This window comes from Gallinula chloropus (assembly GCF_964237585.1).
Source record: "Gallinula chloropus genome assembly, chromosome: 1".
Classification (NCBI taxonomy): domain Eukaryota; kingdom Metazoa; phylum Chordata; class Aves; order Gruiformes; family Rallidae; genus Gallinula; species Gallinula chloropus.
The window spans coordinates 158003400-158021897 of NC_140085.1; the positions used below are offsets into that span (position 1 = coordinate 158003400).

At 37.5% G+C, this 18498-nt stretch overlaps 1 protein-coding gene across 1 annotated transcript in view; it reads left to right on the forward strand.

Annotated features, from left to right (window-relative positions):
* The window catches only part of UGGT2 (UDP-glucose glycoprotein glucosyltransferase 2), a gene marked incomplete at its 5' end in the record, with an annotated part of 88747 nt that overhangs the window by 32327 nt on the left and 37922 nt on the right, over positions 1-18498 (forward strand). The window contains 10 exons of the mRNA XM_084261065.1: positions 196-287; positions 1757-1907; positions 2912-3031; positions 7997-8082; positions 11138-11273; positions 12826-12957; positions 14397-14561; positions 15587-15710; positions 15795-15893; positions 17993-18087. Coding sequence (XP_084117191.1) covers positions 196-287; positions 1757-1907; positions 2912-3031; positions 7997-8082; positions 11138-11273; positions 12826-12957; positions 14397-14561; positions 15587-15710; positions 15795-15893; positions 17993-18087 — 1200 coding nt within the window. The remainder of the gene's footprint in view (positions 1-195; positions 288-1756; positions 1908-2911; positions 3032-7996; positions 8083-11137; positions 11274-12825; positions 12958-14396; positions 14562-15586; positions 15711-15794; positions 15894-17992; positions 18088-18498) is intronic.

Below are 18498 nucleotides of genomic sequence, written 5' to 3' on the forward strand. Positions count from 1 at the left end.
AAGCATTGAGAGAGTGTTAAATAGCACTCGTAAAAGTATGCTGTCAGTAATTTTACCAACAACACTTTGCTGGAAGAAGAAACTATGTGAAGAGATTTGATGTGTCTGTTGTGCAGAATTACTTTTTTATGTATGTATGTGTGTGTTAGTGTTGACCTATACCTAAAGAAGTCATCAGTACTTTTTATTTTCAAGCATTTTAATGACATACTTGGAATCCAACCTGGAGAAGCACGTTTATTTCTAAATGGCCTTCATATTGATCTGGATTTTCATGATCCATTTAGGTAAGATAGTACATTTCATTGGAAAATTATAGCATTACCAGTAATACTAGAGGAGTTGTGATCAGTGCTAAATAATGTCATCTGTAGCATTTTGGGGTCCAGAAGTGGTCCAGTAAAGGGAATACTGGGTTACCGTGGTTTTACTTTGAATATGAATATTGTATTAAGTATTTTTTCTTTCTATATATAAGTATTTTCTCTTGGAGTATGTTTTGTAAGTTGCTTACAATTTTACAACTCACCATGTAACATTAATTTGGAAATGGAAGGAATCCAGCATGTATGTATAAAAAGGTGGGAACAGCATTTAAAATTGTAGTCTTAAGTGCTTTAACATCCTTATTTCTTAAAAATTACAAAAATTTTGCAGGCATTAAGTTTAGGTACATAATGCCCTGGGTTATTTTTGGCGTGCTTGCGAGCCTGTGTCTGGCCCCCTTTTATAATAAATTCCATTAATGCAGAACTAATCTACTTTATGGTATAATAAAACAGGGGGTTTACCTAGTTTGTGTAGTTACAGTATAACTATTTTAGGTGTGTCTTGCATCTTTTATGCAAGCACTCATGAACTGTAAACATTTTCCCTTGCATTCTTCTATATGTTGTCAACAGCAGGACATGCATGACTACTTCAAAACCATCTTTGGTGGCCTGCAAACTGTCAGTAAATCTATTGATGCGAAAGCTGAGGGTTTTTTTCATTTTCCTATGATTGGTCAGAGTTTACAATATTTATTTTTAGATTTTTTTTGTTTTCTGTTTTTCATTTGAAAAGATCTTTTCTCTTCAGTGGAGATTAAGCTTTCTTGGTTTTAGCATTTATACTTGCAATTTTTACTTATTTTTTTTCTCAGCCAGAGTTTTGCGGTGGAGTCACTTGCATTTTTTTTTATACTGATGCATATATTGCTAACACATTCTAATGATAGTGCTAGGTTTAATCAATATAATTTAGAAGAAACTTCCCAGAATAGAGAAAACTCAAAATGAAGCAGGATAGAAATAAAGGCATTTAGAAAGTCTCTCCTGCTGTGTCCTAGCAGGTGAGCGCATCAGGTCTGTTCCCATTCTCATACTGAATTTTCAGATTGTCAGAAATGTTAGAGAGTCCTCCTGCGTCTTCTGGGAAAGAGTTTTCTTGGAGAAGAATAGCTGTGTGTTTCCTCCACACTGTATTCATGGTTCTGCTGTGATGCAGATTCAGGGCTTTGTGTCTCCATTCCTTGCTGCCTGATTTTCTACACACTTGCAAAGCTTCCTGTTATTTGTATAATATATTTTAATTCTATTTTGGAATAATTTGAAAACGTGTAAATATAGATTGATTAATTATTTTTTTACTGTGACTGCAGAATAATAAAAAATATTTTTAATACTAACAAGTAATCTGTTAACTTTTTAAAATACTTTTTGTCGTGACAAGAGTTCTGTGCAGACACTATGCGTTTCTTTTTCTCCTGAAAAAGTATCTTAGAGACTCTTAAACTGGAAGGAAAAGTGATGCATGGCCTTCATGAACTCGGAATCAAAGAGGAGATCCTGAGTAAATTTATGAGGTTGCATATCCATCCTACAGATGACTCTTACGCGCTAGATATTCGTCATTCTTCAATAATAGTGAGTAATTAAACATTTATTTAAATGTCCCATATTTGATGCCATGTGTAAGACAGTCCGTCTTTTATGTAATTAAAATACTAGGCATAAACCCATATATCAATAAGTAATGTAAAGTATTTTGGAAGGCAGTGTCTCTTCAGTATATTTTTTTGAGTCATTTTCTCCAGTCTATACCCTATTAAAATTTTAAGATGTAGGGTATTTAGAAGAAGAGATGAATGTATCTAAGAGTGGTTGTACACTCATACCTCTATAATGTGGCTTAACAGCCATTAATCTATCTGCATAATATCTTTCTTTTGCAAGGCTTCTAAATGTACTTTAAATGAATGATAATTGACTTGTAGAAAGCTTAAATATTTTGTGTCTGTTTGCACAATGACTTTTGCCGCCTTTCCCCTTCTTTTTCAAACTTTATGGGGTTTTCATTGCAAAGGTTGTATGTCAGTAAAAAAGACATTAAAATACTAGCTTTCTTCACCTGAAAGAACCATATTTCACTCTTCTGTTTGCCAAGCATAGACAGGCTTGCATAGAAAACAGAAGAACAAATTTGCCACATATTTCTTAATTATTTTGATATACATAAAGCATTGTTGTAGGTTATAGATACTGGATTTGCTTTATAGGGTGGTTATGCTGGGTTACATACATAGCTGTGTGACATTTTTGTGACCTTTCTATTGTGAAAGTAGTTTGCACACTTAATTCTTGTATTCACATCCTGATACAGAGTACAAAGGGTCTTTTTAATTTTCAATCTATTATTAGTTTTACCATGTACTGCCAATAAACCATCCAAACATTTTGATTGAAAAGGAAAAATACATTCATTTTAGAAGCTATTTTCTATTACTATTATAAAAAGATGATATAATGGTTTACTCTTTTCAGGCTTTCTGTGTTATAGAATAGCTTTATGTATATATATATATATGTACATATTTTACTCAGTGGTTAATAAATATTTTTTAATTAGCTGTTGGTTTGGTTTTTTTTAGTGGGTTAATGATATAGAACAAGATCTCAGCTATAGCACATGGCCTGCAAGCTATCAGGAGCTGCTCAAGCCCACGTTTCCTGGAGTTATACAACAGATTAGGCGTAATTTATATAATTTGGTAAGTGTGAGGAACTTTTTTTTTTTCATAGTTTATATATTAATATGTGGACAGACAACTTACAAAAAACACACATGCTGTATTCATTGTTAAAAGAGGTTAGAATTTCATGTTTTTGATGTGTGTCTCCTAATAGTAGTGAAAGTCTTTTTGTTTAATGAGTCATATGTGATTACCAGTCTGATTTCCAGAAGCAGGGTTTTCCATCTGTTGACTGTAACAGACCTATTTTTGGTAAAGTGGTTTATTTCTAGGAAATAAACCTGGAATTATAAATAATGTTAAATTTTACATTTTACAAAAAAGACTTGCTTGGTAATCTGAACTTTCTTTATAATCAGGATGTAAATGGAATCATAGAATCATATCATAGAATCATGGAATGGTTTGGGTGGATCTCATGGACCTGTGCACTTTCTGGTTCCTTAGGTTTTCTTGAATCTGGTCTTCTATGGTGGGAGGTTTTTCATTCTGAGTCCCAGCCTTTGCCACCTGTGACCTGAGCAGTGTGGCTAGAGCTCTTGCTAGTGAAGACTTAGGCAGAAAACGAAAATTGAGTACCTCAGATTTCTCCACATCCTGGGTAACCAGATCTCCTGTATCATTCTGGAGAGGCCCCACATTTTCCCTTGTCTTCCTTTTATCACTGAAGTACCTATAGAAACTTTTTCTATTGTCCTTGATGTCCCTGGCCAGATTTAATTCTGTTGAGTGTTTAGATTTCCTAACCTCATCCCTGGCAGCTTGGACAGTTTCCCTGTGTTCTTCCCAGGCTACCTGCCCTTCCTTCCACCCTCTGTAGGCTTCTTTTTTGCATCTGAGTTTGCCCAGGAGCTCCTTGTTCAACCATGCAGGCCTCTAGGCGTTTTTGCCCAACTACTTCTTTGTTGTGATGCGTTGCTCCTCAGCTTGGAGGAGGTGACCCTTGAATACTAACCAGCTGTTTTGGGCCCCTCTTCCCTCCAGGGCTCTGTCCCATGGTACTCTGCCAAGAAGGTCCCTGAAGATATATATATATGTATATAAATATGTATTATTAGGTTTTTCTGTGTAATTGGCAATTACCTGAAAGGAGGTTGTAGAGAGGTGGGAGATGGTCTCTTCAGCCAGGTAACAGGAGACAGGACAAGGGGAAATGGCACAAAGCTGTGCCAGGGCAGGGTCAGATTAGATGTCAGGAGAAAATTCTTCACTGAAAGAGTTGTCAAGGCCTGGAACAGGCTGCCCAGGGAGGGGGTTGAGTCACCATCCCTGTAAGTGTTTAAAAGATGGGTAGATGAGGTACTTAGGGATATGGTTTAGCGTAGGGCAGGAATGGTTGGACTCAATGATCTCAAAGGTCTTTTCCAACTTAGTGATTCTGTGATTCTATGTAACAAAAGACAGCGGACATATTGAGGATTACATCACCCATCTTCAAAATGTGTGAGAGTGAGGGGGCATAGTTGAATTTGACATAGACACCCTAAAACTGGAGTTCATGAGCCTGATGAACCTGACACTTGAGTATGATTTATAACAAGAAGAAACTGTTTTTAGACCTGACCAGGACAGTTAAGTTGTGAATGTCAAACTCAATTGAGAGATTTATTTTAGATCCTGCCATAAAAAGCGGTGGTTTAATTCCCATGTGTTTCTCGGTTTTCAGGCTTCATAAGCGAGCCATTAATTTTTTCTGTTTATAGTTGGCAGGTGACTGTATTTTCCAGTAGCCTCTTGATTTATTGACATAAATAAACTCCACAGACTCACCTTTCTGATTGGTGAAGTAGCACCATTGCTGAGTTTCAGAGGCAAAAGACAAAGATGGGGATTACACACCAGTGGGCCACCAATGTTGAGAGGAAAGGAGGAATGCATCCCCTGTTTTTAAGACTTGTAGACAATGCTGCTAGTTTCATGGAGGATTCTCCACTGGCTTAGGTTTCTTTTTCAAGCACTGAAGACACATTTGGCCAGTTGGAGATGTGAAATAATGAAAGGTCTGCCTTCCACTGCCTCAATACATACTTTAGGAGACAAAAGGAATACGTAGGATTAGCACCAAAGAGTACAGGGAGCAAGTTACTCCAAACTCTGTAAGGAAAAAAAAATCTGAAATTCTTCTGATTTATGGGACAATCTAATAGCACTCTTTAACCTCTCTGCCAAGGAATTGATGTAGATAAACTTCTAAATGCAGTGTGGCTACAGTCTGACAGGAAAAATGCAAACTTCTTTATCTTTTTAAGTAAAACAGAAAATAAATCGCAAGTTACTCCCACATGATGAATAAAGCACTGCTGAACGTATTTGTAATTTTTGATAAATGCTAGCATCCAGTGAGTATTTATCTGGGAAGAAATGTGAAATATAATTTGCTCAAAACCAGCGCAAAACGATTAATCTGCAGGATGGAGGGATGCTCTGTTGGTGCAGCTAGAGTTTCAGCTCCCTTGTGCAGTAGTTTTAACTACACAACCACACAAATGTTTTTCCCAGATAACTTCTGTGTTCCCTGCAAAGAAGTTTCTGCTCACTGAATGAACAAATACTCAGCAGTTTGTTTCATCCTCCCCATGTAACTCTTGGCTTTCTGCATCCTATACCACTCAATACCAGACTTGGGCATGCTTATCCTGGGAACTATTCTGTACCCTTCCGTGCTACAGACAGATAATTCACCAATATCAGTGAATTTTCTTCATGGTACAGTAGGGAGCAAAGGTAATGATAAATGTCCTCGTTTTAGAGATGGACTGAGGTAGAAAAAGATTTAAGTTATAAAGCATGCTAATTATGAGTGTTTTGTAGCCTAATTGCATAGTATTCTGTATCACTTGGCAAAGGAAACAGTTATTGATGATTTAAATTTTAATTAGAATGGTTATTGAATGGATCCTAGAATGGTTTGGGTTCAGTAGGGCAGGCTTAATTTTCACCTGAAGTTGAGATGGGACACAGCCAGGACAGGTGACCCAAACTAGCCCAAGTGGGTGTTTCATGCCATATGATGTCATGCTAAGTATCAAAGGAGGCTAGTTGGGGAAGGGTGGTGCAGCTCCAGGACGTGTTTCTTGTAGCCTCTGTACTTCATATCCAATCTAAATCTACCCTCTTTTAGTTTAAAACTGTTACCCCTTGTTCTATCACTAGTGTCACTACTACTGGTAAAAAGCTTCATTCCATCTTTCCAGTAGGCCCCCTTGAGGTACTGAAAGCTGCTATAATATAAGGTTTCCCCAGAGCCGCCTTATCTTCAGGCTGAACAACCCCAACTCTGAGATTTGGAGTAGTTCATTATTATCCTGCTGATAATTATCATCCCTCTGATAATTTTCATGACCTTTCTCTGGACCTGTTGTAATAGGTCCATGTCTGTCTTGTACTGGGGATCCCAGAGCTGGATGCAGTACTTCTGGTGGGGTCTCATGAGGGCTAAACAGAAGGGATAATCACCTCCCTTGACCTGCTCATCACATGTCTTTTGATGTAGCCAGGCTTTCTGGGCTGCAGGTGCACATTGCTGGGACATGTTGAGCTGCTTGTCCACCAGCACCCCCAATTCCTTCTCCTGAGGCCTGCTCTCAATCCATACTCCACCCAGCTCATGTTAATACTGTGGAGTGCCTTAACCGCCGTGCAGGACCTTGCACTTGGACTTACTGAACCTCATGAGATTTGTGTGGGCCCACTTCTCAAGCTTGTCTAGGTCCCTCCTAATGCCTTCCCATCCCTCAAGCATGTCAACTGCACCACTTAGCTTGATGTCATCTGCAGGTTTGCTGAGAGTGCACTGAATCCCAATGTCTTTGTCATTGATGAAGATGTTAAAAGTACTTGTTCCAATATGGACCCTTAAGGGACCGCACTTACCAGCAGTCTCCATCTGGACATTGAGCTGTTGACTGTTACTCTCTGGATGCGACCTCATCCACTGAACAGTCCATCCATTACCTCTATATATCTCCAATTTAGAGAAGAGGGTGTTGTTAGGGACGGTGTCAAAAGGCTTAGAGAAGACCAGGCAGATGACATCAAAAGCTCTTCTCTTGTCTGCTGTTGTAGTCACTCAAGCGACATGAAGTTCAGTATATAAAAAGACAACCAAAATAGGAGCAATATGTGCTAAAAAATGTCTGTTTCAAATGAAGCCTAAGAGTCGTGTAATGTGAAGTGGATTGCACTAGGTATTCAGAGTTAAATATTGGCATAGATGTATACAGCAGCTGTATTATAGACATCTACAACATATCATTTAATAATCTGAGTGGGAGGGAGCGTTCAAAATGTTAATTATTCAGCTGCATTTCAGCTGCTGTAGAAAAATGATGATAAATTCTAAGGGGAGTTGCAGTGCGAAACGGAATAAATAAGGTACCAATGTTGTAATTACATCTGCATAAGGAGAAACTGTCTGTGCAGACAGATCCCGGTTTTCGATTCTGTACGTGCCTGGAAGATCTGCTTTTACACTTCAAGCTACAATAAGTGAGTGAATACAAAGAGATGTGCCACTCAAAGGAAGAATTCTTCACCAATGCTCCATTTTTAATTAAAGTTTCAAGTCAATATATTCTGTTTGTCTATTTTAGTTTGATTTTCACAACAGAAGAGAGTTGAAAGAAGTAATAAGAAAGTCAGCATTAGATCCTTTTTAATTAAATACCAAGTTCATTAATAAAAACAAAGTATTGGCACAGAGTCTGTCAGAGGAGAGTATTGGTATTGCTTGGGTTTGAAGTTCGATAAACAGTTAAATCCTGTTTTCAGTATTTGGTCCAAATTCATTAATTCTCAAGAGATTTTAATTTATACTCTTAAGGTTTTCTCACAATGAATGCTCTAGAAAATTAAAAACAGTTGGGGGTGCACAGCTCCTTTGGAAGTTCCTGTTCTTATCTTAGATTTTATGCCTGGAAAAAAAAGTTTAAAAAAAACAGACAGCAGGAACAAATATTGGTTTTATAATATATTTTCTCTTAGGTACTCTTTGTTGATCCAGTCCAAGAAGATACAGGTGATTATATGAAACTGGCAGAATTATTCTATCATCATAATGTACCACTTAGGTAAGGAAAACCGAGCATCTCAAAAGTCTTAAAAGAAGGTTGCTGACCTTTTTTTCTTCCTCGTCTTCTCTTCTGCTAAGCAAAGATATAAATTCAAATGAAGTCTAATGCAACAACTTTCTAATAAGACACATTAATTACTCACCTGTGTTAAGTTTACTTGGGTATTAAATATTCTTATCAAATAGGTGGCAAGGGATAACATACTTGAGTGTGTGGAAATCTGCAAATGTCTGAGAAGTGATCTTGTCAAATAGTCCCACTGGATGCCCATATGAAGTTGGATGCCCGTGCAAAGTTGCATTCTAAACAAAATATTCTGCAGGTGAAACATGATTTGAGGGCATTTTTTAGTTTAGGTCTTTCAACTGAGGTTGTTTTACATACCTTTTGTTTTATATGCACGCTTAAAGACCAAAGCAAGATTATCCTCAACAAGTTCTGAATTTCTGAAAATTTATTGTCTGAGTCCAAACTAGCTGTCAGTTGAAAGAAAAGAGATGCCTCTGAGGAAGAATCTGGTTGATCTGCCTACTTTAAGAAAAAATTAATTGCTCTCAGAAGAGCCTCTTTATTTCCACAGCTTATGAAAGAAGAGAAGGGTGTCCAAACCAGATCCGAGGTTTAGCAAGATGAATTCCATGTTAAATATTTAAAATCTGCTCTTGAAAGATTTGTTTTCTCAATAAATTTCAGACGTTTCAATTTCCTTTTAAATTTTACTTATTCTGATCATTGTTTTGTGTTTCTTTTTTAAAAATCATTCAGTGACAAAAAAAAAAATCCCTAAGGGAGGATATATATTAGTTGTCTGCGCATTTTATCACTGGCGTCACTCCTTGGGAGACAATACTTCAGTCCAGAGGAGAATAAAGCCTAGAATCTAATTTGCTTTTTCTAATACATAACAGCTTAAGAGCATCCAAACTGGGTCCATTTAGGTCAGCATGTCTGCAGCAGGCTACAAGAACAGAGCATCCAGATGCATTCCCTGAGCATTTTCCTAGCCTTCACACACTTAGACATGAAAGAATTCCAGATCTAGTTTCTAAATATCTAGCCACCCACAGTGTGTTTGTCTTCCATAAAATTTTCTGTTTTCTTCTTGAATTCAGCACCCACAGTATCCTTTTCCAGGCATTTTTTGCAGTTGAATTATATGGTGTATGAAGAAGTTCCTTTTTTGTTTTGAGCCAGACTTTCAATAGCTTCACTTACTGTCTCTGTAGCTTTTAAAATTGGGAGAGACACTGAGCAGCCTCTCCCACTCTAGATGCCAATCATGATTTTTATAAAGCTCTACCATATTGGATCGCAGTTGTTTCTTTCCCAAAGTTACTAGTTATTCCTTGCCTGAAAACTGTTTCAAAGGTTGTTTTGTTGTCTGAGGTATTCTCTGAACTTTCTTAGTTTCAATATAACCTCCCTGAGATGAGAGCAACAGCCACGTACACGGTGTTCAAGATACAGACAGACAGGAGCATCTGTACTGTCATATAGTATTTTGCTTTGCTCATTGTTCCTGTGGTACCCACCTAAAACAAGACTTAGGGAAAGTTATTTAAAATAATGAGAGATGTAAAAAATGGGAGAACCAATTAACGGTACAGCATGGTGCACCTTTATGCATTGTTTATTCTTTATATCATTTTAGAAAACTTACAGTGTTTCTTCCCTCTGTCCTTTGATCTGACACACATGTGATTATATCCTGAGCATCTGTCTAAACAGTTTTATACTGATATGACAGATTTTGTTTTAATCTTTTAAATGGCAGCAGCCATCCAAATAAGAGGCTGACTTCCTAAATCAACTCATATTGTAAATATGAAAGTCTTCTGAAACACGAGCTCCGCATTGCAAGTTGTCACGCTGTAGTTGCTGTCATATGTCACGAGGTCAGGAGGTCTCTCCTGTTCTTGTAGCAGCTGTGGTGGAGCTGTACGCTTTGTGGAAATACCTGCAAGGTGCACGATGGTTTGTATGGCAGAAGACAACTTAGTTTCTGTGATACTGAGTTTTTCTCAGAGAGAGATTATGATTCCCTTGTGCTCTTGCAATTCTCCCCCTTTTGATAGTTGGCATAATTTCCAAGCTTTCAACTGACTGCTGCATATAGAACATGTGTGGTCAGGAGTTGGCAGCAGCTTGCACAGCTGTTAGTTGCTTCATAGGTGGCTGCAATTGTGTAAGGCAGCAGATTACTAAGTGGTTTGGGTTACAATTTGGCCAACAGACATCCCTACCTGTAGGTTTGCTAAAAAGTAAATGTAAAGTAGAACAGACTTGAGTAGCTGTTTCTGTAGGGGTTTTCCATGGAGCAGGTTTTTTTGTGCACTGTTGGGTTTGTGTTGGAAGAAGTGACAGCTAATGGTAGAGGGTTTTGCCACAGACCTAGTAGGAATAGCATTAGCTGCATGTATTCAGGATGATTGAAGGATGGTTCTGGAAAACTACATGAAGTTGATCCCTAAACTGCTGCAACAGCAAAGTATTCATATAAAATCTCCATTTCTGAGTCATAAAAATACCCAGGTTTGACCATCTTCTTCCTGTTCCTCTCCCTTGTTATACAAGCAGGCTTCAGGTCGAAGTGCAGGGGTAACTGGTGAGCCATCTCTCCCTGTCCTTATGTCAACCCACAAGCCTCTTGTTACATCTTCTCTCCCCTCTCCAGCAGAGGAGGGGAGTGACAGAGCGGCTTTGGGGGGCACCTGGCCTCCAGCCAGGGGCAACCCACTACAATAGGCAAACAAGTGACTGTCAGCTCTGAATTTCCCCTGCTATTGTAGAACAAGGAATCTCTATTACGCTTCATACTGTAAAGATGGTATGGCCTGATTAATCCAGGTATTTTTCATGAGAACACTTACCAAAATACCGTATTCACCATGCGTTTTCTTCGTTTTCGGGTTTTTTTTCCTTCTGAATCCTCGTATTTCTAAGGCTTTTTTCATTTAATGGCAACGTAGGGAATTGTAGTACAAGTGTCAAAGGTACTTGGTCAAATTGCTACCATTTAAAAATGTATGATCTCTTTTTTGTTTGTTTATAGAATTGGATTTGTTTTCGTTTTAAGTAACAAAGAAGAAATTGATGGAAGTGAAGATGCTGGAATAGCTCTTTGGAGAACTTTTAATTACATTGCAGAGGAATCTGACACCACTCAAGCCTTTACCTCGATAATTAATGTTAGTTTTTTCACAGGAAATCACTTTCCTCTCTTTTTCTTTTGTTTAAACTTTCTACTTTTCTATATAGTTAATAATTTACTGCCTTGTCACAACACGATTCATTTGCATTTACTTTACATGGAAACACAGTATTAAAAGCATACATAGAATACCATAGAATGACTTGCAGAAATATTTTTCTTCTTTGGAAATCAACTTGCTCTTGTCATTTTACTGGTCTACATGCTTTCTTCAAGAATGTGAAAAGGTAGATGCATACCTTACAGCTTTCAGTATGTTCTTGTGAAAAATTATGTGGTGTTATTTTTATTAATGTGCCGTGCCTGCTATTCTGTTGGAGTACAGGTATTTAATAGCACATTATGACAATACAATAAGCTTTGAAAAACTCTAGGTTGTTCTCCAGTGACCAAAAAGAAAGTCTTCTGGTCACATTTGATCTGTTCATGGGTTTAGAAAGCATAGGAATATTCCAAGCTTGCAGCTGAATGAATGAGACAGGTTTTCTGGGTGAAAGAATACAGGTTCACATAAAGATAGGAATTTCAGAGACAAGAGATGACTGGAAGGAAATAATAATAATAAATAATAATGAGTAGCCTAGGTGAAGAGTCTGCAGGAAAATTATCCGACTAATACCTCAGTCTCGGATAATACCTTAAAAATAATACATAATTATTTTTTTTCATTTTTGTCTTGTTATTTGTTCAGTGCCTAGAAACTAATGTCATGTACAGCCTCAGAGAGCTTAAGATTTAAAGGAATTGAAGATACTAGGAGTACCTTGGAAGAGAAGTAGAAATCAACAAGCATTAGGAGCTGAAATGTCTGCATGGCTATTATCCATGATCAGATCACAAACTATCAATTTACAGTGGGCTGTAGTGTTCTTCATTTTACTTTGCTTCCTAATATAAAGAGGAGAGGATGAAAAAGGTAATTAAAAGATAAAATTAAAATCAGTAATATTCAGTGCTATAGAGAGAAGTGTACTTTTCCTCATTTGAAAAGAAATTAATTGAATAATTTTCACTTCAAATTCATTTTGTACGTTTGAGGAAAGAGTAAAATTTATCCTATGTAAAGAAATAACATTGATAAGGAGAAATTATCACTGTAGGAAAAAGTGTCACTGACTAAATCAGGCTTGGATTCATCCTAGATAGATTCAGGTAACTAGCCAACGTTACGTAGCTTATAGTATGAATTCAGATTCCTTCTGTAGTCGGTGAAGAGAAATAACCTTTCACATTCAGCTCACATAAGTGTATTTACTTTGCTGCTTCAGCTTTAGACTAAAGGTATAAAAATAGATTAATCAGAACAGTGCTCTGATGAAAAATTGTGCACATGTGCGATGGTGATAATTACTAAAGCACTGTAAAAAATGCAATATAGCAATAAAAGCAATATAAAATATACCAATATAGAAATTACTACTGAACTATAAAAATAGCTTTACTTCATTATTTACTTTTATTAATTTTACTAAATTATGATTGAAAAATTATTGCATTTTACTTTCTTCTTTTTGTTATAATTTCTACAGCTGTACCATGAAGTGAAAGATGGAAATGTTCTAACAGTAAATCATGTGAAGGACCTTCTTAGAAGCGAATACCCCCACGCTGATGTTCAGAGCATACTGGGTGTCCACTCGGAATACGATGAAGGGAGGAAGGTATGTTGAGAGCAGAGTGGTAAGAAATAATGTACTACACCATTCATTGAGTTTGCTAAGTTGAAAGATTGCTAAATGTTAAAGCGTGTAAATACAGTATCTTGGAGTTAAATTTCTCTTCAGCCACTGTTTGGGCATTAGCAGGAACGTTGGAATGGTTTCCTCATTACTACACTCACTATGAAAACTTAACTACTGCCTGCTGCTTACAGGAGCACAAGGGTTCTGCTAGCAGGCATATTAAGGGGTCTCTTGTACCACAGGAATTGTTTACCTGTGTGTTTGGGTGAGAGGCTGAAACCTATCTTGTAGGCAAATCACTGATTCCTTTAGTTGTGCTTTGTGGTTATAATCTTCTTTGGGAAAGACAGCGATGGATTTTGATTTAAAAGTTACAGAGAAGCCATATTTTTATCCATAACTGATTATGTAGACAATTTTCTGCTAATATATATAAAGATACGTTTCTCTTTGATGTGTCTTCATCCATGCCATCTGTACAGTCTTTTTTATCTGTGGGTATATATACCATCCGTTGTATCTGTCCCTTTTTAACAATTGTTTTCCAACACACATCATGTTCCTTTAAAAAGATTCATCTGGGCAGCCGGAAAAAAGGTACTATTTGCTTTATGCTGCTTGTTTCTCACTGAGTTGCATGGTGGCTTTGTATGGAAGGGCCATTTCAATCTGCCCTGGAAACATCTGGATGCACTTAGGGCAGGACAGCTTCCTGTGGGGAATATTAAAGGAATAAAACTAGACAGAGATCCACCAAGAGGTCCCCTGTACAAGCAGGGTCTGTGAGACTGCAACAAAGATCAGGGAGGAGACAGTGGCATGACAGAAACGTTGACATAGATGGAAAGATGGACTCTCTGGATACTGCTATTGAGTTTGTAGCTATCCAGAAAGCGATGCTGAAAGAATGTGAAAGGATAGACACTAGGAGAGGGGAATTACTTACAGTTTTATTTCAATTTGACTCACTGAATTTTCTCTAGTAAAAATTAGCCTTTTCTGCTTGGCTTCCCAGAATAAAAGGGTTATAGGGGTTTTGGGCATGCTGTCTTGGGGAAATGGTCTAGATTGATCCCCCTCAAATTATGTCTCAATGCCCTTCTCCAATGTTATTTGATTAATAATATTTGGTAAGAATATTAAGCAAAATATACTACTTCTCAGCAAGATGATAAAGGAAAAGTTAAAATCACCATATACAGATCTTTAATTTCTTTTGGTATTCCATTTGAGAAATGAGTCCCATGAGTCCTGTCTGTTGCTAAACATTTCCTGTTTTGTCCCACTGCACATGAGGAGGTGTGACAGTGATAGTGCGTGGAGATTAGAGTTCCTTGTCTCTTGATATTAGTTTCATTTTTTTTTTCCTACAGTCAGCCACAGTCTATTTAATCCTGTGATATTTCTGATATGATCAGGCAGGAGCAACCTTTTATAAAAAGACTGGCCTGGGTCCATTGCCTCAAGCCCTGTTTAATGGCGTGCCCTTTAACCGAGAAGAGATGGATGCTGCAGAGTTGGAGACAGTTATTCTTCAGAGGATTATTGATGCCACCAGCTTCTTCCAGAGGGCAGTGTTCATGGTATGTTCAGCATTTCTGAATGAACACAAGGTGAAATATTTGGCAGTGGGTTGTTTGAGTTATGTTTATATATTCAATTTTTTATAATGAGATGGCTTGTAATTAATTACAACTGAAATTACATTGGTATATTAATTTGCGGTCGTGGTTTTGAAGCAGTATATTTAGACTACACAAGATTGAAGGATCAACTAAGCAGAGAATCACAGAATGTTAGGAGTTGGAAGGGACCTCGAAAGTTCATCCAGGCCAACCCCCCTGCCAGAGCAGGATCACCTAGAGTAGGTTACACAGAAACACATCCAGGTGGGCTTTGAATGTCTCCAGAGAAGGGGGCTTCACAACCTCTCTGGGCAGCCTGTGACAGTGCTTTGTCACCCTCACAGTGAAAAAGTTTTTCCTTATGTTCCCATGGAACCTCCTAAGCTCCAGCTTGCACCCGTTGCCCCTTGTCCTATCACTGGACATCACTGGTAAGAGCCTGGCTCTATAGTTATAAACAATAATGATGTTACCCCTTAGTGTCCTCCAAGTTAAAGAAACCCAGCTCCCTCAGCCTTTCCTCATAAGGAAGATGTTCCACTCCCTTAATCATCATCGTGGCCCTGTGTTGGAGTCTTTGAAGTAGTTCCCTGTCCTTCCTGCACTGAGGGGCCCAAAACTGGACACAACATTCCAGATGCAGTCTCACCAGGACAGAGTAGAAGGGAAGGAGAACCTCTCTTGACCTTCTAACCACACCCCTTGTAATGCAGCCCAGGATGCCATCAGCAGCCTTGGCCATGAGGGCTAAGTAATCATAAGGAAATTTTCAACTAGAAACTGAGAATGTACTGCAATTTTTCATTGAAAAATGTGTATCTGGTATTTTAAATACTGCCTGTGTGATATGTATACATTTTTTTATTTGACATTGTCCATAACTTGGTGTATAGAAGCATTAAGCTCAGTGGAAAGATTTTACTTGGTCTTTGTGTGTCTTAAATTAAATCTGTACTTTCATAGTTTCTTTTCTCTTACTACAGGGTTTGTTAAATGATCACATAAATGCAATAGATTTTCTTATGGATCAGCACAATGTAGTGTCCCGTATCAATCCCACTATTCTTGGAGCAGAAAGAAGATACGTACATTTCAGACCCACATCTGGTAACTGCTTTTCTTGGACTGGTGGTTGTTGTGGTGGTGTGGGGGTTTTTCTAAGTCTAACACGTTGTGGTTTACATTTTGCAGTTCCATTTGATGTGGAAGACTTCTCTACTTTCACCTTTTTGGATGCCCAAGATAAAAGTGCTGTAATTTCAGACAACATGATGTATTTAACAAAAAAAGGTATTTGAATTTTATATATCGGGTTGGGGTTTTGGTTTTTATATATATATGTATATGTATGTATAAAAATTGTTGAAATTTGCCAGTAAAAGAACCCATTAAAGTATGTATCCCAAGGATCCCATAGAAATAAATGCATTTGCTAATATCATTTGTTAATGTATCTTTTTTGAGGAGCCAGATCACATCCTAATATTATTAACATAAATTATAATAACAGAATAGTTATTTTAGATTTTGTCATTTTGAAATGTGATGGATCTCACTGCTAGTTGTTTTTGTTTCACATACATGAAGTTAAAAAATTTTGCAAGACTTTTGCAGCTTCAAAACCAGAATCACTTTTCATACTTAATATGGTTTTACTTGAGGATATTAAGGAGAGTCTATTCAGTTTTCAAGCCTGTTTTGTGTTTGCGTGGCAAGGTTTTGGTAGTGGTGTTGGGCTGCGGGGGTGGCTTCTGCTACTTGTGTAGAACTCCATATAGCAGCTTTCCATCTCAGATGCTTTCCCACATCGGCTGTGATGGGCATCTGGCCTTCAGCCAGGGTCAACCCACCACAAAGTGATCCTAATTGCAGCGTTATCAAGTGAATAGTGTATAGTCTTTGTGATGTATATAAAGATTGGGCATTTATACAATTTAAGAAATAATTTAATTTTTATTTATTAGCATTGAGTATCTCTTTTTTCCTCTAGTTAAACAATAGATTGTTTAATTTTGATATGTGAAGCTTTGTCTTTCTGTAGAAAATAAAAAATACTAATGTTCACTCATTTATACACTTTCTCTTGCTAAAAGTCACAGGTTTTTTTTACATTTAAAATATTTGTTGATATAAAATATTCTTATTGCATGTACAAGTACTTTTCCCTTGGACCTAGAAAAAAGTACAGTTACAGCATTGGGAGCATAATAGTGCATGCAATTTTGCAATAATCCATACTTTGTTAATTTTGAACAGTAGACTGTTAACTGTTTATTTACATCAGTCCATCAAGGGACAGAAGTGCTATTCTTTCAGCAGTTATACAATGTTAACACAGTTTTACTTACTATCAGAAAAAAAACCCACCATATACTTAGATTTCTTTAGAATACAATTATTTGACTCTATTTGATTCTCTGTCTACAGCCAAAGGGACATCCCAGCTAGTTGCCAAATGATGACTGGCTTTCACTCTGTAGGCTCATCTCCGAGGTTCAGCTCTCTTGTGTAACACCCATAACCTTTAAGCTTGAATCTACATTTCAAATCTCTGTCCCTACTGCATTTCTCAACAATGCTTAAAAATAACCTCTTCCTGGGATCTCACTAGAACCTTGTAAAATTTGTATCTATACATACTACATTTTAGGGAATATATGATAGACCTGACTAGACTGATACTCATCTGCAGATAAATTTGCAGAATTTTTCATGTACTGTTGGCCTTCTACAAAGAACAGGGGCTATAGACCAAACAAAGGGAAAATGATAAATATTGGGACAGGCTGCCCAGGGAGGTGGTTAAGTCACCATCCTTGAAGGTGTTTAACAGAAGAGTTGGAACTAGTAGCCATTCTATGATTCTGTGTATACACCTATGCTGTAGTTTGCTTTCTTTGAGCTGTATTTGGTATATTCCTGTTTGTGTATTTGATATGTTCCTCTTTGTGTCCAGAAATGGTAAACTTTGTCCTGCCTTTGCTGCCAGGGAAGTTGAATGGCCCAACTCATTCATTCTTTAACTACTGAATTCTTTTTATGTCTGTCTGTATGGCCAGCCTCTGTCGGATGTTCAGAAGAAGGCTCTGGCTAACAGGTCTTGTTAACTGGAGCTAGCTTATTATTTAGGGACATCTTTATTCAGTGGTAGAACAGTAGATTGGCTATTAATGACTCATAGTAACATGATAAAATACCTCCTAAGAATTTTATTTCAATTCAGAGGGCAAAGGATTCAGACGTGGCAAAGACTAGTCTTACAGTTGAAGTCAGCAGTCAAGCATACACATAACCATCAAAATCTCAAACAGAATTAAGTGATTTTTTGTTTTTCATTGTTTGTGAGAAGATTCTCCAGAATGTAAAGTGGGATTATCTTTAACTTTCAGGTGATGATGCATTATATGCTGTTACTATCTGGATTATTGCTGATTTCGATAAACCAGCTGGGAGACGACTGCTTTCTAATGCCTTGAAACACCTGGTGAGTTCCTAAAAGTTCTTACTTCTCCTGCTTCCAGAACTTTTTGTGGTATCCACTGTGTGTGCTGGTAAATTTCTCCTTGCAGACCTTTCTTGTTGGTGTTTACAGCTGTTAAAGCTTCATATCTGGTTTTAGTTGGAGTGCTGGAGGATAGGGACAGAAACATAGTCCTGGGGTTTTTTTTTAGGTCACTGGGGTCCAAGGGGACAAAATCATAGTATTTTTTAAAAGTTTATTGATTAGCATAGAGGTTCTCTGCTCCTTTCCAGTTCCCTTCTGTTTGTTGGGCCAGGGTCAAGTAGAATTTCTGAACTGGAATGGGCACCTCTTGTATGTGACTTGCCATTGGCATTTGAAGAAAAAAGTACAAGAATCTGTGAGGGGAAGTGACCAAAGGGAATTCATTTTTAA